Source organism: Halichoerus grypus, chromosome 6 (genome assembly GCF_964656455.1).
Source record: "Halichoerus grypus chromosome 6, mHalGry1.hap1.1, whole genome shotgun sequence".
NCBI lineage: Eukaryota > Metazoa > Chordata > Mammalia > Carnivora > Phocidae > Halichoerus > Halichoerus grypus.
In genome coordinates this window covers 14,746,934-14,769,580 of record NC_135717.1, presented here as the reverse complement: position 1 = coordinate 14,769,580, position 22,647 = coordinate 14,746,934, and the positions used below count along the sequence as shown (strand labels likewise).

The window sequence follows — 22,647 nt, the reverse complement described above, 5'->3', positions numbered from 1 at the left end:
GATTCTTTTTCCCAGAAGAAATGTCTGTATGCTTTGGTAATGAAAAGCTTGTTTGTGGCAAAACACCTGTTTGGCACCTGGCTAGGTGGAATTTTACCTTCAAATCTTTAACGGATGACTTCTTTTTGGCCTTGTTTATTTCCTAGGTGATAATTGGGATGGTACTGTGGTTTCTGGGATGATGGTATGAAAATGAATTAGGTGATATTGTTTAAAAGAAAATTAGCACCACTTTTGCTCCCATGATTATGTGAGATTAATATCGTCTATTTTTAAAGGACTTTTCACTTATTTATAGTCATTCTCCTAAATGCCTAGGAAGTTAGCTTATAATCAGCTTTCCTTTTTGCATGTCGGGAAGCAGCAGCTTGGAGAGGACGTGCATTTTCTTTCAGGGCAGGTGTGATGGGTTTGGGAGTTGGGAAGCGATGGAATTACAGGTTGGAGACCAGGAGATAGTTGGGCTAGCTTTTGCAGTTGTCCTGTCCTTCAGAGAAACCAGGGCATTGTGGATGGAGTGAGCCAATCTGTGGGAATTAAAGCTTTAGAACTTGGTCACTCATTGTCTAATGGGGCGTACGGGGGAGGGAGGAATCGAGGTTGACCAGTTGTGGAATTTTCACGTATTTTGGTTAGGTTGTGTAACAGCTATACATGTATGTTTGTTATATTATTGTATTCTGGGCAAACTGTGAACAATGTGTGCACCCAGGAGATTAGAATTAGAGTTTGAATGGTGCTTTGCACTTCCTTGGGGAGTGTTATGAACCATTGCCTTTCTTTTCAGAAATAAAGTAACTGCTGCATATGGAAAGTGGGGGACTAAACTGCCATAGAGACGAAGAAGGATACATGTTTGTCCTGAATGCTCAAGACCTTTCATCATGGCCTCTGATCGCTTTCCCATATAAATTTTGTATCTACATGGTTGAAATGGAGTAGCTACACTCCTATTTTATCACAGATAACTTCTCTAGTAATGGGACATGGATGATCCATGACCATCCTTTTTAGGAGTATTCATTTCATAGGGCTCAGAGTTTGTTTTTTAACCACAAGAGGGTGTCTCTGGAGCTCTGAGTCCAATTTTGGATTTATGTGGCCTTTGGGGTAAGCAGATAAGCTGGTGATGTTTTGTGGTGACAGAGGTTTTTGAGAACAGATATTGCTACCTCCTGGCCATTCTTTTTTTTTTTTTTTTTTTAAAGATTTTATTTATTTATCTGAGAGAGAGAATGGGAGACAGACAGCATGAGAGGGGAAGGGTCAGAGGGAGAAGCAGACCCCCCGCTGAGCAGGGGGCCTGATGTGGGACTCGATCCCGGGACTCCAGAATCATGACCTGAGCCGAAGGCAGTTGCTTAACCAACTGAGCCACCCAGGCGCCCCCCTCCTGGCCATTCTTGCATGAATAGTAGGGAGTTCTAGGAACTTGTTGTGGAATTACCCCAGAAACATTTATTTTATTTTTTTAAAGATTTTATTTATTTATTTGACAGAGAGAGACATAGCGAGAGAGGGAACACAGCAGAGGGACTGGTAGAGGGAGAAGCAGGCTTCCCACGGAGCAGGGAGCCCGATGCGGGGCTCGATCCCAGGACCCTGGGATCATGACCTGAGCCGAAGGCAGACGCTTAATGACTGAGCCACCCAGGCGACCCACCCCAGAGACATTTTAACGCTGTCGAGGTCAAGGTCAATTCATCTTGCTCCACCACAGACTTCCTATTTAAGCTCACATCTTTGCTTTTAGATTTGAAATAGACTTAAAAAAAGCCAAAGGATTCTTTTATTTTTAAAGATTATATTTTTATTTTTATTTTTAGAGAGAGAGCAAGGGAGAGCACGAGAGCAGAGCGGGGAGGGGCAGAAGGAGAGGGAGAGAGAATCCCAAGCAGGCTCCTCCATCAGTGCTGAGCCCAGTGCGGGACTTGATCCTGCAACCCTGAGATCATGACCTGAGCCGAAATCAGGAGTCAGACGCTGAACCGAATGAGCCATCCAGGTGCCCCTATCTTTAAATATTTTATTTTATTATTATTATTTTTAAAGGTTTTATTTATTTATTTGACAGAGACACAGTGAGAAAGGGAACACAAGCAGGGGGAGTGGGAGAGGGAGAAGCAGGTTTCCGGCCGAGCAGGGAGCCCGATGTGGGGCTTGATCCCAGGACCCTGGGATCATGACCTGAGCTGAAGGCAGACGCCTAATGAGTGAGCCACCCAGGTGCCCCTGTTTTTAAATATTTTAAAAGAGTAACTGAAACTTTTAAATTTTTTAAATAAAATACCCAGCATTAAACTGATTACTTTTATAATGGATGAGAACACATCATTGATGTTTGTTTATAAATTTTTTCACCTCTATCTGAAAATGTGTAGTTGAGAACTGTATTAACAGAAGCAAAATTGTTCATTAGCTTTGCATTTGGATTATATTTAGTAATTAGGAATGCTGACTTTAGGACAGATACAACTAACTGTGGGTTTATTGTTTCTCATTTGATACCTTTGAGTCTCTAAAGTACTTTTTCACTGACTTCCAATTTTGGAGCAAGTCGTTGAAGAAACAGAGAAGGTAGAGAATTTACCTCCAAGTTTCTTTGGCTTATCTTTCTGTTTCTTTCTAAAAAATTTATAATCTGTTTTATATTTTTTGTATAGAGAACTTTGAATGTTCACAAAAGTAGACCAAATGATACAGTGAATCCCTGTCACCTGCTGTCCCGCTTCACACACAGACCATCCTCCCTTCTGTATTAGTTGGCTGCAGATTTCAGTCATCCTGTGATCTGTGAGATGTTTTCACTTTTAGGTAGAAAGGATATTACTGTAAGTTTGCTTACTGATTCACTAGGGACTGGGCACTGAAAATGGGCTTGGTGGTGGGGCTGCTGCCAAGGTGAATTATGTTGAATTTCTGCAGCTCTTAGTCAGATCTGGTGAGTGGTTCCTCTAAAGTGTAACACAGACATTGTGTGTTGCCTTGGAATTAATTGATTAGCATTCTACCACCTTGCAAAAAGACATTGAGATAACTTAAAAAAATATATATGTGGTAAGATTTAAAAAGAGAGGAAGAAATGAGTGTAAAGGGTGAAGGTCATCATGCAGTATGAAGTCACTTACAGGGAATCCAAGACAAGCATGATGTGAGGCTTTACACAGTCATCAGTGTGCTGCTGAATTTTCTAGGGGCCAGAGTCAAAAGGAAACACAATCAGTCTTATATTATCCTTCAGATTTCTTTTTTTCACTGAAGACACATTTTCCCCACAGGATCTTCTAGAAGGAGCCGTCAGGGCGGCAGGTGGAGGAGTAATTTGGTCTCCAAGCAAATGGCTGAGCAGCTCAGAGCACTATTTTGACTTGTTTTGGGGGTTTGCAGATATAATAACCAGCAGTCTTACATTTTATTGAACTCTGTTATATATCAGACATAGTGCCTGGTGATTTATTTCTTTTAATCTTAACACATCCCTGCTCCCCAGATGCTACTTTCTTCCTTTTTCAGGTGAGGAAATTGAAATTCAGAGAAATAACTTGATGAATTTCAGCAGCTGTCTGTACTCGGATTGCTAAAAATAATTGACATCCAGATAAGTGGATGGTTGATTTACATTTTGTGGGTGTATGTGTTTGAGTATGTAGTTACTTTTTTGGAAAGAAAAAAGAAAAATGAGACTGGCAGTTCTTCGATCATTGTCTGACTGGGAACATAATCACTTTGGAGGAGCCTGGGTTGTGGGCCAGGGTTCACGATGAGCCCTGTCATCCATGCTCTGTGTTCGTGAGTGGTGTGCTGTTACTCTCAGTGCACATTGCCAGGTCTGACTTTTGTTCTTTTAATTGTCATACAGAGAGAAAAGGAGCAACAGGAGGAGAAAAGTAGTCTGGTCAGGAACACCGTGAAGAATGAAGCCGGTGAAAGAAGAGCTATGATAACCCCTGCTCTCCGAGAAGCCCTCACCAAACAAGGTGCTGTCCTCAGGAAGTGCGGTCACAGTACTACCCTCTTTTTATTTTTTTATTTTTTTGTTTATTTTTAAAAAATTTTTATTATGTTATGTTAATCACCATACATTATGTCATTAGTTTTTTTGTGTGTGTGTGTGAAAAACATTTTCTTTTTTTTTGTTTTTTTTTTATTGTTATGTTAATCCCCATACATTACATCATTAGTTTTAGATATAGTGTTCCATGATTCATTGTTTGTGCATAACACCCAGTGCTCCATGCAGAATGTGCCCTCCTCAATACCCATCACCAGGCTAACCCATCCTCCTACCCCCCTCCCCTCTAGAACCCTCAGTTTGTTTTTCAGAGTCAATGTCATTAGTTTTTGATGTACTGTTCCATGATTCATTGTTTGCATATAACACCCAGTGCTCCATGCAGAACGTGCCCTCTTTAGTACCCATCACCAGGCTAACCCATCCCCCCACCCCCCTCCCCTCTAGAACCCTCAGTTTGTTTTTCAGAGCCCATAGTCTCTCATGGTTCATCTCCCCCTCCGATTGTTCCCCTTCATTCTTCCCCTCCTGCTATCTTCTTCTTCTTCTTTTTTTTATTTTAACATATAATGTATTATTTGCTTCAGAGGTACAGATCTGTGATTCAACAGTCTTGCACACTTCACAGCGCTCAGGAGAAATAAAAGAACTAAAATCTAACCAAGTCGAAATCAAAAAGGCTGTTAACGAGGTGCAATTAAAAATGGGGGCTCTAACTACCCTCTTAAGCCTTCTAATTTATACCTAAATGAGGAAGCCTAAGATAGGGACTGCCGAGAGGAAAGAAGGTTTAGGAGGTCCTTCTGGGGTTAGCCCAGCAGCTGTGTCTCTTTGTCACTGTGTCGCTGTCCAGGGGGCCCCCTCTTGTTCCCGTGGATCACGTGTGTGTTGGCTGCTTGGCCAGCGCATTTCCCGTCTGCTTGGTTTATTGGGATGTTAGCATCAGTGTGGCTCAGGTATGCAGATGGGAAATGGCATCGCGGGCTTCTTTACGAGTCGTTGTTTATTAAGGGGAAATTACTAAATGCAGAAAAAAAGCTCATGTTGATATGAGGCTGGATCAATTAGAAATGTTTTATGTAGAAGTATATCTGGGGTTCTGTGGTCATCACTTACTAAGGAGGCTATAAGCTGAGATCAAATAATAGTATTGATTTCCTGTAGAAGAAAGAGTGGTCAGTTGGGAGTCAGTAGACTGACTTCCTTCCCTCACTCCCGTCTTTCTGTATTTATTGAGGACCTTTTATGTGATAAGTCTGGCAATGCAGAGAAACACAAGATACAGTATCTCCTTCAAGGAACCAGCCTATTAGAGGGGACAGACAGTGATATTCAGGTTATGTGTATATATTTGTGTGTGTGTATAATAGATAATATATATGTAATCTTTTTCTTAATAAGGATATTCAGACTATTTATTATTTAGAGTGATTTTATGATAGGTTTAGATCTTTCATCTAGCTATTTGTTTTCTACTTGTCTCATGTGTTCTTTGATTTCCTTTGTTCCTGTTTTCTGCCTTCTTTAGATTATTTTTTTTATGATTCAGTGTTACATCCTTGTTGGCTTATGACTTACAGCACTGTCTTGTTCTTCAGTGGTTGTTGGCGGTTTTACACTATATCTCTGTATCATATCACAGTATGTCTTTCAGGTGATAAACTGAGAAGCAGCTTCAGTAGCAGTGCGCCGGTTTTCCCCTTGCCTCCCTCTAAGCAATTGTTACGCCTTTTACTTTTCCAAGTGTTATAAACCTACACTATGCGGTTATTATTTTGGCTTGAATAGCCAATTATCAAAGATTTCACTAATTAGTAACAATCTTACATATTGACTCAGGTAGGTACCACTTCGCTGCTTTTCATTCCTTTGCGTAGATCTGTGTTCTCTCTGGCAGCCCTTTCATTCTGCCCGAAGGGCTTCGTTTGGCATTTCGTGTAGCGTGGGTTTTTTGGTGATGAATTATTTCAGCTTTTGTGTATCTGAAAGAGGCTTTAATTTGCCTTCATTTTTGAAGGATATTATTTGATGGATGTGGAATTGTCGATTGATACCGTTTTTTCTTTTTCTTTTCTAGGTGTTCCACTGTCTACTTGCTCCCATTGCCTCTGATGAGGCTTGTGTTCTCATCTTTCATTTGTTCATTTGAATGTAATGTTTTTACCCCCTGGCTACCTTTAAGATCTTCTCTTAATTACTGATTTTGAGCAATTTAGTTATAATGTGTTTCAATGTAGTTTTCTTCATGTTGCTTTTACTTGGGACTTGTTGAGCTTCCTGGTTCTGTGGGTTTATAGTTTTAATCAAATTTGGACAAATTTTGGCCATTATTTCTTCAAATATTTTTCTGTCACTGCTTTTCTTCCTTGGGGACTTCAGTTACATGAATCTGACCTACAGTTCACTGATGTTCTTTTCATTATTTAAAATTCTTTTTTCTGTTCTACCTTTCGTTTTTGCTTAGCTTCTGTTGCTGTGTCTTCAGGTATGATTTAGTAATTTTTTTTTTTCTCTAATGTCTAATCTTCCATTAATTCTATCCGGGTGTTTATAGTTTTCATCTGTAGAAGTTGAGTTTGGGTCTTTTTATAGTCTCCATGTCTCTACTTAACTTTTTGAGCCTATGAATTACAGTTACAACTGTTTTAATGTACTTCCAACATCTGTGTCATTTCTGGATCAGTTTGGTTGCTAGATTATTTCCTCATTGGTCATGTTGCATGCTTGGTAATCTTTGATTGGATGCCAGATCTAATTTTACCTTATTGGGTGCTAGATATTTTTGTATTCCTATAAACATTCTTAAACTTTGTTCTAGGATGAAGAGCAGTTACTTGGAAACAGTTTGAGCCTTTTAATCTGGCTTTTATGACTTGTTAAGTGAGACCAGAGCTTACTCACTATATGGCTAATTACTTCTGGTTATTGGGGCAAAACACTTCTGTGTATTCTGTTCAATGCCTTGTGAATCTTAAGCTTCTGACTGGTACGAACAGGCACAGTTCCCAGCCAGCTGAGCACCAGGCATACCTCTAGGCCTTTCAGATGGTTCTTTCTCAATCTTGGTGAGTTTTTCTCTCACATGTGCACTAAGCAGTACTCAGCTAGATATTTCTGGGAATCCTCTGCAGGTTCTTGAGTTTAATCTCTGCGTAGCTCTTGACTCTCTGGTACTCAGTTCTGCAAAGTCTAGCCATGTGGGCTCCCCAGACTCTTGCTTGCATGTCCTCAACTTAGAGAGGATACTGAGCTGTTCTTGGATTGCCTCTCCCTGCTGCATGGCCTAGAAACTTTCAAGGCAGTAAGCTCTGGTAATGGTAGGGCTCACCTTGTGTGTTTCCCATCTCCCTGAGCTTAGGGTCCCTTGTTGCCTGATGTTTCATGTCTTGGAAACTGTTGGTTCATATATTTTGTCCCATTTTTGGCATTTCAGGTGGGAGAGTAAATCCTCTGTTACTTAATCTTGGTTAGAACAGAACTGTACACTATGATTTTTAGCAGCTGCATACTTTTGGCTTATCTTTGCATTGTGGTCAGCCACAGGTCTCTCCGTCCTGTACTTTGCAGTTTTCTTCATACCTACCTAAGTGCAAAATTTTGTAAAACCCTATGTATCTTGGAAGAGAAGGATATAAAGAGCTAATTTAATAAGAATGTGATTTCTATGATGATGGTATGAACAACATATTATATAGGAATCCAAAAGAAGAACTAGAATTTTTCTCTGGGAATCTTTTAAATGCTTTTTCTGCATCTGAGATTAGTTACTCAGTTGGACTAGTTCCACCTTCAAATAGATAAGTAGTGCTTTGCTTATTTATATGCAAGATGTTTACATAAATACGGAAGAGAGTAAAAGACAAAGCCCTGTAATATTGCCACTAGAGACCTGTAATCCAAATTGACATTGTTCCATTAATCATCACCCTGTGAATATGGATATTTAACCAGCCACAGATCCACTTATGCCATCATCCAGACTATATTTCTCCTTTTGCCTCATTTGTCTGCAAGTCAAGAGTCTTTTTGTACAAGAGACTCATAATTGTGGCTTATTACTTGAAGCCTCGTGAAAAACTTTATTAAATGCTTTCTGAAATCAGAATGTTCTACTTGTTTGCTCTTCTAATTTATTAAAAAAGGATGTGATTACTTTGGCATGGCTTTTCCATGCTTTTCATGTCTTCTGTGGCTCACGAATTTTAAATGCTAGGTTATGGAGTGGTGCTGAGAATTCACGTTTGGTTACTGTTCCTAGAATTTTATTTTTCACTTCTTGGGGCAGTATTTCTTTATTTTAATCTTCTTTTGCTCATCTGATTCTTCATCTTTTTTCAAAGGTTACTGATGAGAGTTCCCTAGTTGTTTGTTTGAAGTATATTGTTACTTGCTTTTGCTTTATGGCCCAGCATTTGTTTTTTTTTTTTCACAAAGTTTCCTTGGGTCCTCCAAAAGCACGTGCATTCTGTAGTTGTTGAGTGTAGTACTATGTATTCTTCGTTACCTTTACTGTGCTGTTTACATCTACTGAGTTTTTGTCTGTGGGATCTGTTAGATACTGAAAGATGTTAAAAATTTTTTTCTATGATTTTGGATTAGCGTATTGTTTCCTTCTGTATTTTTAGTCTATGTTATTAGATGCATATACATTTTAACGTGTTTTATCATCCTGGTGAATTAAACTTTTAGTGTATTCTGCCACTGGGTTGTTGCCTGCCATTATTTAAGGAAAGAAAAAGGATTTTTTAAATTTATTTGACAGAGAAGAGAGATAGTGAGAGCAGGAGCACAAGTAGAGGGGTGGGAGAGGAAGAAGCAGGCTTCCTTCCGAGCAGGGAGCCCGATGTGGGGCTCGATCCCAGGACCCTGGGATCATGACCTGAGGCGAAGGCAGACGCTTAACGACTGAGCCACCCAGGCGCCCCCCCAAAAAGGATTTTGTTATAGTTTTTTAATCACCGTTTAATATGAGGCTTTGAATCAATTCAGTTTTGTGTTCCTTGTTTTTCTGTTCAGGGTATCAGTTGATTGGGAGCCACTCTGGAGTGAAGCTTTGCAGATGGACAAAGGTATTTATTTTTATTTAAATGTCATTTCTGTTTTATGCAACTTTTGTGTGGCTCTGATATGCAGCCAATGAATTTTACCATTTTAAAGAATAATTTACATTTAATGTAATGATTTTGAATGAATTTGTTAAATGAGTTCATATATTGATGGATGTAAAAAAAAAAAAAAAAAACAAACCCAGGCGCCTGGGTGGCTCAGTTGGTTAAGCGACTGCCTTTGGCTCAGGTCATGATCCTGGAGTCCCGGGATCGAGTCCCGCATCGGGCTCCCTGCTCAGCAGGGAGTCTGCTTCTCCCTCTGACCCTTCCCCCTCTCATGTTCTCTCTCATTTTCTCTCTCAAATAAATAAATAAAATCTTTAAAAAAAAAAAAAGAAATCAGAAACTATTAAAAAAAACAAAAACCCTTCTCCACCACCCAAATTAAGATATGTATCGGCCATTTTCCTCACCCTGATGAGTTCACTTGTGTCCATTTCTAGCCAGTAGTCCCTCCCTCACAGCCAGGAAACAGTTGTTCTAGTTGCTGTCACTAGTTTAGTTTTGCCTGTTCTAGAATTTCATATGAATGGAATCATAATGTGTATTTTTTTTGCAAGTGGATTCTTAAACTTAACATAATGTTTCTGAGATTCATCCATGTTATAGTACCTATCAGCACTTTATTCATTTTTATTGCTGAGTACTGTTCAATAGTGTGAACGTACCACAGTTTTTAATCTGTTGAAAGGCAGTGGGGTTGCTTTCAGTTTTGGGCTATTAACGAATAAAACTCCCACGAACCTTCTTATACGACACTTTGTTATGAGCGTATGTTTCAGTCTCCTTTGGGTACATCCCAAAGTGGGAATTGCTAAGTCATAGGGTAGGTATATATTTTACCTTTGTAAGAAACTCCCAGTCTGTTTTTAGTGTGGCTGTACTATTTTATACTTGGATTGGCAATTTCTGAAAGTTCCAGTTGGAACATTTTCTCGCCATCCTGTGGTATTGAAAATCTTTTTAATTTTAGCCATTCTAGTGAGTGTGAAGTGGTATGATTGTGGTTTTAATTTGCATTTTGCAGATGACTACTGATGATGAGGCACGCCTTTTCATGTGCACATTGGCTGTTCTATTTGTGTAGTGTCTATTGCCCAAATTAGGTTGTTTGACGTTATATTGTTGATTTGTAGGAGTCCTTCATATATTGTGGAAATGAGTCTTTTGCCCAATATGCATTGTGAATATTTTCTCCTAATCTGTGGCTTCCTCTTTTCATTTCCCTAATGGTATCTTTTGAAGTCTTAAATTTGAATAAAGGCCAGTTTGTCTTTTTATGGTTAGTGCATTTTGGTTTTTTTTTTAGTTTTTTGTTTGTTTAATGCTTTTTATATATTAAGAAATCTTTGCCAACCTCAGAGTCACAAAGATATTCTGTGTTTTTTTTTTTTTTCCTGGAAGCTTTAGTTTTAACTATTATGTTTAGGTCTTTGATTTCATCTCGAATTGATTTTTATGAATGGTGTGAGATAAAGGTCAAGATTCATTCCTTTACCTGGCTCCCATGTGGATAGTCAGGTGTTTTAGCACCATTTGTTGAAAAGAATTTCCTTTTACCATTGAATTACTTTAGGCCTTTGTAAAATATCGGTCATCTGTCAATGGGTAGGCCCATTTCTGGACTCCTTATTCTGTTCCATTGGTCTGTTTGTCTATCCTTATGCCAATACCACATTGTCTTGATAACTGTGGCTTTGTAATCAGTCTGAAATTATGCAGTGTAAGTTCTCTGTCTTGTTTTTTTTTTTATTTCCAAGATAGTTTCCACTCATCTGGGTCTTTTGCATTTCCATATAAATTTTAGAATCAGCCTGTGAATTTCTATTGTATATATTTGTTCTATTTCCTCAGATTCTGTATTTGTCTGTTTGGCATCCATTCATCACAGGGCCAGTTAGATTAACTATATTTTCTTATTTTCTGTATTCTTGATGCTCTGGCTTTTGGGGGCCTTACAGACCTGGGGAAAACTGTCCCTCCCAGGGCTAGCTAATTCCTAAAGATAACAACAGCCTGCCTGGAGTATACCTTTCATATGCAAATCAACCAATCCTGAATCTTCAGCCTTTAGTTACCTCCTTATCTAACTCACACACCATACTAGTATTTTCCCTGCTCTACATTATCCCAGGGCCAGGTACCAGACGACCAGAGACAGTGCTATAGCCTGAATTATTCCAACAAGCCAGTCCTGCATTGTTTACCCTGTCCTGGCTTGCCTTTCCTGCGGACACCCCAATAAAAGGTCTAGGCTTTCCCCTCGCTCCTCCCTCTGCCTCCTGAACAAACCTGCTGCTCCTCTGTCACCCTGTGTGGTGTGGGTGCCCCCTTGTCTTGGGAGATGTAAGTAGTGTCTTCTTCTTTCATTGGCATTGGCCTCTCCAGGTTGGCTGGCGCTCAGTCACTTCCATAAATTCAAATCCCATGGGTCCAAATAAGATGGCATTTTTAAACAGCTTTATTGAAATATAATTTACCTATCATACATCTCCCGCATTTAAAGTGCACAGTTGAATGGGTTTTAGTATATTCACAGGGCTGTGCAAACATCATCACAATCTAACTTTAGAACATTTTTGTCCCCTCTGAAAGAAGTCATGCACCCAGTAACAGTCCATCTTCATTCTCCCTTCTCCTCCCAGCCTTAAAGCACCATTAATCTACTTACTATCTCTAGAAATTTGCCTCACCTGGACGTTCGCACATGATGTGGCCTTTTGTGTCTGGCTTCTCTCACTTAGCATAATGTTTTCAAGGTGCATCCATGTGATAATATATATCAGTATTCCTTTCTTTTTTATGGCCAGTAATAGTCTATGTATAAATATATCCCATTTTGTTGTTGTCCATCAGTTGGTGGACATTTGTTTTGCTTCCACGTTTTGGATATTATGAATGATGCTTCTATGAACATCATTATAGTACAAGTTTTTGTGTGACATGTTTTTATGTGCTTTGGTTATATACCTACAAGTGGAATTTGTGGGTCATGGTAACTATAATTATTTTTATTTTATTTTATTTTTTTATTATAATGTTATGTTAATCACCATACATTACATCATTAGTTTTTGATGTAGTGTTCCATGATTCATTGTTTGCGCATAACACCCAGTGCTCCATGCAGAACGTGCCCTCCTTAATACCCGTCACCAGGCTAACCCATCCCTCCACCCCCCTCCCCCATGGTAACTATGTTTAAATCATTTGAGGGACTGCCAAACTGTTTTCCAAAGTGGCTGTACTATTATATTTTATATTCCCACCTGCATCGTATGAGGGTCCCAGTTTCTCCACAACCTGCTAACATTTGATGTTTTCCATCTTTTTGATTATAGCCATCCTAGTGTATGTGAAATGGTTATCTTACAGTGATTTTGATTTGCATTTGCATTTCCCTTAATGACAAGTGTTGACTCTGTTTATGTGTACTTATTGGCCATTTGTGAATCTTCTTTGGAGAAATGTCTATTGAGATCCTTGGCCGTTTTAACATTGGGTTCTTTGCCTTTATACTGTTGAGTTGTAAGAGTTGTTTACGTCTTCTGGATACTAGTTCTTTTTTTTTTTTTTTTTTTTAAAGATTTTGTTTTATTTATTTGAGACAGAGAGTGTGAGAGCATGAGCAAGGAGGGGGAAGGACAGAGGGGGAAGCCGACTCCCCACTGTGCAGGGAGCCCGATGCATGAGGGGCTCGATCCCGGGACCCTGGGATCATGACCTGATCTGAAGGCAGAAGCTTAACTGCCTGAGCCACCCAGGTGCCCCTGGATACTAGTTCTTTATCACATGTATGGTTTAACTTTCCCACTGCTGTAGGCGGCCATGCTGCCAGGAGCTGAGGTGCTGTAGGCCTCTGGTATCTTGGCTTCTGGTGTCACAGGACCTCCACTGCTGTCTTCCAGGCCTTTTCTCAACCTGTCCTGTCCCCATAAAGAATATTCTCCACAAAGATCTATTCTTGTGGTTTTGGTTAGCTCAAACCTGGCCGTTCTAAATAAACCAAACTTTCTTCTCCAGGCAGGCTTGACTTTTTTACATTCTTTATTCCTGTTCTTAAAAATTTCTACCCTCAGTTCACACTACTACCTCCTAATGTCTGTCTTTTACGTTGCATTTCTGTGTGTCCTGTCTATCATGACTGCTGCCTCTTCTTGTACGGGGCCAGGAAACCGCCTTTTGTCTTCCTCTCCCTCCTGGAACGGCCCTGCCCTCAGTGCCGGAACCCGTAGTTGACCATTGCTTGGTGCTTCAGTGCCGTTGGTGACCCTCCTTAACAGGGAGCCCACTGCTCCAGCCCCTGTCGTTCTCAGAATATCCCAGCTTCTCAGCATTCCCCTGCGCGTTCTTTTAGTGCTGTCTGCTCCCTAGTCCTGTTGCTGTTGTTTGTGAATATTTGAGAAACTCTTTTTCCTTCTTTTCATTGCTGTTTTTCTGCCTTCACCCTTAGGGGCGTGAACATTCTGATGACACTTCTGGCACCTTCTGTCATTCAGCCTGTTTTTGTGCTCAACTGTCTTTTTTTTCTTTTTTTTTAATAAACCCTTTTAACACCCAGTATTTGTCTCTTCCAATCCAGTGATTTTCGGGAATGTCAGACTCAATGCCTTCTGCTTATAACCAGTGTTTTATAACCACCGTTTTACTGTTCTAGATTAAATTCACAGATTTACAAATATAATTTCACATATGTAATTAAGAAAGTCAGTGTTCTGCTCTAGCTGTAATGTAAGGAGAGAAAAAAAGAAGTACTTTATATTAAAATAGCTTGCATTTCTGTACAAGATGCTTAGGCACTACTGCATTAGAAGGCATAGTGAAATAGGAACTACTTCCACCTGCTTGTAATGGACAAGTTTATAGTTAAGAGAGAGAAACAGATTAGAAGTTATTCTGTACAAGAGGTAATAGCAAGCCAGACTTATTTAGCTATAATAACAGAAAGAGGGAAATGACCCTAATTGAAATAGGGCTAACATACTAAACAATTATAGACTATCAAATTGGAACAATGAAAAATCAAGATATACTTGTAAATGAGTGGTATCTCATTTATAAGTGTTGAGAAAGAAAAATTTTCTATGTTGTAATTTGGGAGGAGTGGAGACGAATTGTCATAAAAAATTCCTGCCTTGAAATTCCACATCTGTGGAGAGCCACATTCTGTGTCTCATTTGTAACAAAATCCTTTAAGTGACAGTAGGAACAAAGGATGAGTTAGAAGCAGAAATGGTAGTAAGAGTGGCCAAGAGAAGTGTGCTGAACCTCTGGTCACAGGCTCAGAGGAAGATTTTAAAATGGCAGGCAACCCCCCCCCAAAACGAGTTCAATTTCAGATAATTATTGCAAGATAGATATCTTGTCCTTATGCTATAAAAACTAACAATATATAGAATGACTGTCACAATTTTAAACCAGCTTTGATTTATGAGAATCCTGCCTTTCGTATGTCTGTTTAGGTATACCTAAATACCTACCCAAATTACAAGGTTACCTATCACCGACCCATCTTCCATAAGTAGTTGGAGGAGAGGTGAAAGATAATATGCCTAGATAACAGCCGTCCTCATTTGCACCTGGTCATCCATCATGGTTGGTATTTATAATTTTCTTCTCCCACTAGGCAGGTCACATTTCCTTTGTGCTCAGTGAATGCCTGATAGGATGGCTGGGTGGTCCAGTACGCCAGTGAAGAGTTTGAGCCAGCAGTGGGCCCTCCTGCATTCTTCTCTGAACTTTTGTTTGAATCTCTCCTGTAATGTATTTGTAGGTGATGCCTACAAATATAACACAGATGCAGGCATTTTGCTGGTGACTTAAATATTAGAAAACAGCATTATTTTCTGTGCCATGGTTTTTCAAAATGGTGAAGTTTCTTGGAGAGAGTTTTGCATAAAAGAGAGTGTTCTCTTTTCTTAATTTACGTGGTAGCTGCATTCCTGGAAAATTCAGTGTGTGGTAAAATTGTACAGAAAATACTTTATTAGCAAAATGAAGTTGGAATATAGGTTCAGATAATTATAATCAGATTTTTTACAAGTATGGAGGTCTGGTGAGTCATTTGAAAGGAAGTAGAGACCCCCCCTGCCCCCGCCTTTTATTTTTCATGGGATTTATCCTGAGCAGTGCAGGAGATGTGAAACCCTTGGCCCCACTTGCTTGTTGTTAGAAGTGCCTCCCAACCATCTCCATAACAAAAATATTTCCACAGATTTCTATACCCCCATCGAGTGGCGTTGGCTCCATTGAGAACCTCTGCCCCAGTCCATTTTCATTGCTACCCTCCCAAGTTCAGGTTGTTCTCTTGAACATTGCAGCTGCTTTTTTCCCCTCTAGTACCAGCTTCCGGTGAACCCCCCTACTCTGCCTCGCCTGCCCAATTTATCGGACATTAACTAGGTTAGTCTCTGAAGTATACTTCTCTTCTAGCTACTGCCTTCTCAGAAGCTTATGGTGGCTCTTCATTACTTCTTACTTAACATATCTATTTGAGTGTAATAGGCATCTTGAATTTAACATATCAGAAACTCAGTTCCTGATTTTCACCCCTGAATCTGTTCCCTTCAGTCTTTACTGTCAGTTAATGGCAATTCTGTCATTTGCTCAGGTCAAAAACCTGGGAGTCATTTTTACTCTCCTGTTTTTTCTTTTTCCTACTCCCACGTCTTGTCCACAAGCAAATTTTTTTTTCAGATATATCCAGAATGTGACTACTTTTCACCGCTTATACTGTTATGCCTTGGTCCAAGTCACTGTCCTATGTTCCTTATATTATTTCAGTGATCTAAGTGCTTTTCCTGGTTCCACTCTTGTCTGTTCCCTACACAGCAGCCAGATAGATCAGATCCTGTCACTTTTTACTCAGAATTTCCAGGGGTTCCCATCTCACCAGAATAAGAGTCTAAGTCTTTCCTATGGCCTCCAAAGCCCTGTGTGATCTGGTCTTCAATGCTTCAGTCCAGCCATGCTAGCCTTCCTGCTATCCCCTGAATGCACTGAGCTCAAGCTCCTCCCTAGCTTTCTGGTCTCTCTCTGCTCTCTTAGATCTCTGCTCAGAGAGCTTCCGTCAGAGTGGCTTGCGCTGCTTGCAATTTCCCAGGAGCACTTATTGCCATTTACTAGATTATCCCTTTTTTTATGATCCTTCTCCCCTCTTTTCCTCGCAGTCCCTCCCCAACCTAAGAGTCTTTGTTTTTCTTTCCAATACCAAGAATAGAGCCTGGTGTGTAATAATTGCTTGGTAAACATTTATTGGATCAAAGAATTAATAGAATAAATCTGAACCCTAGAAAGAACCTACTTAGTATAGTTTTGACCCATTTGTTCAACTTTTTTCTTCTCTTGCAACCTTCATGCATTGTGGGCAGCTTCTCTTCCCCACTGTAATCTCCACCTGACCTAATCCTACCCTCTGTGTCGGTCTGTCGGTCAGGAAAACAGAAACCACCCTGGGTATTTTAGCAAGAACAGATTTAATAAAGTAAATTAACTCAACGCTTACAAAGCCATTGAAAGGCCTGCGGTAGTGAGGGTCAGAGAGAACTGCTTCTGGCTCTGAGGACAGGACACGGCTTCGAGTGACCTGAGCTGCCGCAGCATTAAAGCGAATGCTCCCCAGGAGCCCGCTTGGAAGCCGCTGCCGACTCGATGTTTGTGGTATGCCCTGTGTCTGCCGGCTGCTGCCAGAGAGGAGTCATAGTCTCTCCTTTTTTGTCTTTAAATCTTGCATAAGTGCCTCTCCTTGGAGGAGTTCCTGCAGACAAGGGAGTCTGAGAAGTGTGGTGCTGGTCTAGTGTGGTCTAGCCCCTGCTTAGACGAGCAGGCACGGGACCAAGTATTCACAGCACAGTCTCCCTCTCTGCATATTCAGCATCAGTATACACCCTTCTCCCTATAGTTACTTTTTCAAAGAATAATAGGAACAAAACATTTACTTTTGCCTAATCTGTTGCAGCTGCTACTCATGCAAGGGAGGATCTATGCATTCATTCTATTCCTTTAGAAGGGAGAACACTCTTTTGAGATCCTGTACCTAAGTATGAAATTATAAGGTTACCTATCACTGACCCATCTTCCTTAAGTAGTTGGAGGAGAGGTGAAAGATAATATGCCTAGATAACAGCCATCCTCATTTGCACCTGGTCACCCATCATGGTTGGTATTTATAATTTTCTTCTTCCACTAGGCAGGTCACATTTCCTTTGTGCTCAATGAATGCCTGATAGGATGGCTGGGTGGTCCAGTATGCCAGTGAAGAGTTTGAGCCAGCAGTGGGCCCTCCTGCATTCTTCCCTTAACTTTTACCTATTGTCTGTGAGTCCCAAGAGATGCCCCAGAGATCCCCTTGGTTCTTGACAAAAATCTTGTTTTTATGGCATGAGGAGCTCAAAGGAGCCAGGTGATTGTGTTAACTTTTAAAAATTGTGGCGAGTATGCTACTCTGTCTTACTTATAAGCTCACAAGTTAGCAAGTTAGCCTGGCAGAGTTTCGTAGATGTTGGCAGAGGACCCTGAGCTCCTGGGCCAAAGGCAAAGCACAGCGGGCAGCTTGAACGTCATGTTCATGTGGGTTCCCTTGTTCCCCAAATGCTATGAGGGTGATGTGGAAGTGGGCCCAAGGGAATGCTGGACGCACGGTGGGTTTATGTTATAGCTGAGGAACCCCAGGTTAGGAAATCCCCAGCCTTACGAGAGGGTTGTTTGCAAACCTGCCCAACTGTTAGCTGGGGGATAGACATTGTCTTTATTATGCTGGACGGGAAACAAATCTGCCTTCTACCCTGGAGGGAGATACTCTGTCTTCCAAGGCTGTTTGCTCTACAGACATCCCTGAAAACATAGCCTGCCACTAAAGCTGATGTAAGAGGTGCAGAACCATCATGGAGTATTGTCCATTAACACAGTTCCTCTGGAGTCCGGTGGAAGCATTCTTCCCTTGGGAGCCTGTATACTGGAGTCAGTGTTGAAGGGATGGAAGGCAGTAATGGAGGGAGTAGTCTTCTGGGACTGTGAGAGGAGACACACCTACGCCCCCTCTTTAGCTGTCTCCAGGAGGACTTTTCTGCGGTGATGGGAGTGTTCTGCATCTGCACTATACGGTACAGTGTACTCACCATATACCCAACACCTAACCTGATTCTGGATACCTAACCGAACACCCGCGTGACCATGTAACTAATACAGCTACTAACCACTTGGGGCTTTCCGACACTTGAAATGTGGTTGGTGTGACTAAAGAATTGAATCTTACATTTTATTTAATTTTAATTCATTTAAACTTAAATAGCCACACATGGCTAGTAGCTACTGTATTGGATAGTGCAGTTCTAGACCTTTTGATCATCCTTCCTAACTCCCTAAAGAAGCTTTCCTTGTTTCTCTAATAAAGGGGAAGTAACTTTGACTACTCTTGATTCCAAAGCTGTTTTTCTGCGTCTCTCTGAAAGGAGTTACCAGTTTCTAACTCATAACACAGATGTTATGCCCAGGCCTTATCGCCCCACTCAAGTGTGTATGTTCAGATTGATTTCAAAAATAATCATTTGTTATTGTAGAAACAGTGTCCATGCATTGTAGAAAATGAGAAAATTGGGAGAAATAAAAGTAAAGTAAAACATATTTCCACTGTAGGCTCAGCCCTAACACCTTAATACATAACCTTTCTGTGTATATATGTTCGTTTTAACCTGAATGAGCTCATACTGTATATACAATGAGATCATACAGTTTTATAACCTGTTTTTTCCTGGCAGAGAATCTCTAGTTTACAGGAAATCTTCATCTCATCTAATACCCAGAATATATTCATATTTCCTGAATTAGGCCCCAAATGACCATTATAACTGGTTAATCCTCACATTTCATCTGGTTATGTCTGTTAAGTCTCTTTTTTAAATGTTTAGATTTTTTTTTTTTTTTTTAATGACACTGACTTGTTTAATTAGGCTAGTTTTGCACAATATCCAATCTTCCAGATTTATCTGGTTGTTTCTTTGTTTTTTGGGTATATTAAAAAATTTTTTTTTAATTTAAACTCAATTTAGGTAACATATACTATAAGTTTCAGGGTAGAATGTAGTGATTCATCAGTTGCATATAACACCCAGTGCTCATTACATCCAGGTGCCCTCCTTTAATGTCCGTCACCCAGTTACCCCATCCCCCCACCCTTCTCCCCTTCAGCAACCCACAGTTTGTTTCCTAGAGTTAAGTCTCTTATGCTTTGCCTCCCTCTCTGTTTTCATCTTATTTTATTTTTCCTTTCCTTCCCCTATGTTCATCTGTTCTGTTTCTTAAATTCCACGTATGAGTGAAATCATATGGTATTTGTCTTTCTCTGACTGATTTATTTCACTTAACATAATACCCTCTAGTTCCATCCACGTCATTGCAAATGGCAAGATTTCATTCTTTTTGAGGGCTGTGTAATATTCTATTGTATGTGTATCTATGTACATACATATATACACACACACACACACACATAACCCCTTCCCCCCACACGCACATATATACCACGTCTTCTTTATCCATTCATCTGTTGATGTACATCTGGGCTCTTCCCATAGTTTGGCTATTGTGGACATTGCTGCTATAAACATTGGGGTTCATGTGCCCCTTTGAATCAGCATTTTTGTATCCTTTGGATAAATACCTAGTAGTGCAGTTGCTGGATTGTAGGGTAGCTCTATTTTTAACTTTTTGAGGAACCTCTCCATACTGTTTTCCAGAGTGGCTGCACCAGCTTGCATTCCCACCAACAGTGTAAGAGGGTTCCCCTTTCTCCACATCCTCGCCAACATCCGTTGTTTCCTGAGTTAATTTTAGCCATTCTGACCGGTGTGAGGTGGTATCTCATTGTGGTTTTGATTTGTGTTTCCCTGATGCTGAGTGATGTTGAACACTTTTTCATGTGTCTGTTGGCCGTTTGGATGTCTTCTTTGCAGAAATGTCTGTTCATGTCTTCTGCCCATTTCTTGACTGGATTATTTGTTTTTTGGGTGTTGAGTTTAATAAATTCTTTATAGATTTTGGATACCAGCCCTTTATCTGATAAGACATTTGCAAATATCTCCCATTCTGTCGGTGGTCCGACTGAGCCACCCAGGCGCCCCTTATTAATTCTTTTAGAGAACCAGTTCCTAGTTTTGTTGATCTGTTCTACCGGTTTTTTTTTTTTATTTCTGTATCATTAACTTTTGCTTTAATCTTTATTATTTCTCTTCTGGTGGATTTAGTCTTTATTTGCTGTTCTTTTTCTAGCTCTTTTAGGTGTAAGGTAGGTTGTATATTTAAGACTTTTCTTGTTTCTTGAGGAAGGCTTGTATTGCTATATCCTTCCCTCTTAGGATTGCCTTTGTTGACCTTTGATTTTGACCTGTCGTGTTTTCATTTTCATTTGCTTCCATGTATTTTTTAAATTCTTCTTTAATTTCCTGGTTGACCCATTCATTCTTCAGTAGGATGTTCTTTAACCTCGATGTGTTTGTGGTCCTTCCAAATTTTTTCTTCTTGTTGACTTCAGATTTTATAGCATTTTTGTAGTCTGAAAATACAGCATTTTAGTCTGAAAATTAATATGATCTCAGTCTTTTTGTACCAGTTGAGACCTGATTTGTGACCCAGTATGTGATCTGTTCTGGAGAATGTTCCATGAGCACTTGAGAAGAATATATATTCTGCTGCTTTAGGATGAAATGCTCTGAATATAACTGTTAACTCCATTTGATCCAGTGTGTCATTCAAAGCCCTTATTTCCTTATTGATCTTCTGCTTATGTGATCTGTTAAAGTCCCCTACTATTACTGTATTATTATCAATGAGTTTCTTTAATTTTGTTATTAATTGGTTTATATATTTGGCTGCTTCCAAGTTAGGGGCATAAATATTTATAATTGTTAGATCTTCTTGTTGGATAAACCCTTTTATCATAATATAGTGTCTTTCTTCATCTCTTATTACAGTCTTTGGTTTAAAAATTAGTTTGTCTGGGGGCACCTGGGTGGCTCAGTTGGTTAAGCATCTGCCTTCGGCTCAGGTCATGATCCCAGGGTCCTGGGATCCAGCCTCGCATTGGGCTCCCTGCTCAGCAGAGAGCCTGCTTCTCCCTCTCCCTCTTCTGCTCCCACTGCTTGTGCTCTCTCTCTGTCAAATAAATAAATAAAATCTTTTTTTTTTTTTTTTTTTTTAAAGATTTTATTTATTTATTTGACAGAGAGACACAGTGAGAGAGGGAACACAAGCAGGGGGAGTGGGAGAGAGAGAAGCAGGCTTCCCGCGGAGCAGGGAGCCTGATGCGGGGCTCGATCCCAGGACCCTGGGATCATGACCTGAGCCGAAGGCAGACGCTTAACGACTGAGCCACCCAGGCGCCCCAATAAATAAAATCTTTAAAAAAATAGAATAAAAATTAGTTTGTCTGATGAGCATATTTCTTTATTCCTAATATTTTCTTGTAAAGGAGAAGTCACATTGAAAGTTACATTGAAACATTTTTGTATTATATAGTATAGGTCAAATTGATTGCATTCATTAATGTATGTTGTGTTATATCATTAGACTTGATAATCTCGTTGACCCACCATTAATGATGCTAATATTCACCATTGAAACAGGATAATGACAGTCTGTTCTCTTTTTTGTCTAGTTGTTTTTCTCTTTGCTGCTAGAACTTTACTTTGGAATTATTAAAACATCCAGTTCCATACTAATAATGAAGTAGAGAAATTAGGAAAATAATCCCATTTACAATTGTACCTAAAACAATAAAATACCTAGGAATAAACTTAACTGAAGAGGTAAAAGACCTGTATTCTGAAAACTATAAAATATTGATGAAATAAATTGAAGATAACATAAACAAATGGAAAGATATTCCGTGTTCATGTGTTGGGAAAACGAATATTGTTAAACTGTCCATACCACCCAAAGTGATCTGTAGATTTAATGCAATCTACAGATTTATTCCCTATCAAATTCCAATAGCGTTTTTTACAGAACTAGGACAAATAATCTTAAGATTTGTATGGAACCACAGAAGACCCTGAATAGCCAAAGTAATCTTGAAAAAGAAAAACAGAACTGGAAGTATCACAGTCCCAGATTTCAAGACATACTACATCAAAACAGTATGGTACTGGCACAAAAATAGCCATACAGATCAATGGAACAGAATAGAAAGCCCAGAAATAAACCCATGATATTTTGGTCAATTAATCTACAACAAAGGATGCAAGAATATGCAGTGGGAAAAAGTCTCGTCAACAAATGGTGTGGGGAAAACTGGACAGCTACATGCAAAAGAATGAAACTGGACTACTACTTTTCTTTTACCACACATAAAAGTAAACTCAAAATGGATGAAAGACCTAAATGTGAGACCTAAAACCATAAAAATCCCAGAGGAGAGCATAGGCAGTAGTTTCTCAGACATTGGCCATAGCAACGTCTTTCTAGATAGGTCTCCTGAGCAAGGGAAACAAAAGCAAAAATAAACTATTGAGATGACATCAAAATAAAAAGTTT

At 39.7% G+C, this 22,647-nt stretch overlaps 1 protein-coding gene across 3 annotated transcripts in view; it reads left to right on the top strand.

Moving 5' to 3' along the window:
* The window catches only part of LOC118520033 (S-adenosyl-L-methionine-dependent tRNA 4-demethylwyosine synthase TYW1), a 200,405-nt gene that overhangs the window by 30,068 nt on the left and 147,690 nt on the right, over window positions 1-22,647 (top strand). For all 3 annotated transcript variants that reach the window (XM_078074515.1, XM_078074516.1, XM_078074514.1), the window contains exons 8-9: window positions 3,860-3,977; window positions 9,029-9,081. In XM_078074515.1, coding sequence (XP_077930641.1) covers window positions 3,860-3,977; window positions 9,029-9,081 — 171 coding nt within the window. The remainder of the gene's footprint in view (window positions 1-3,859; window positions 3,978-9,028; window positions 9,082-22,647) is intronic.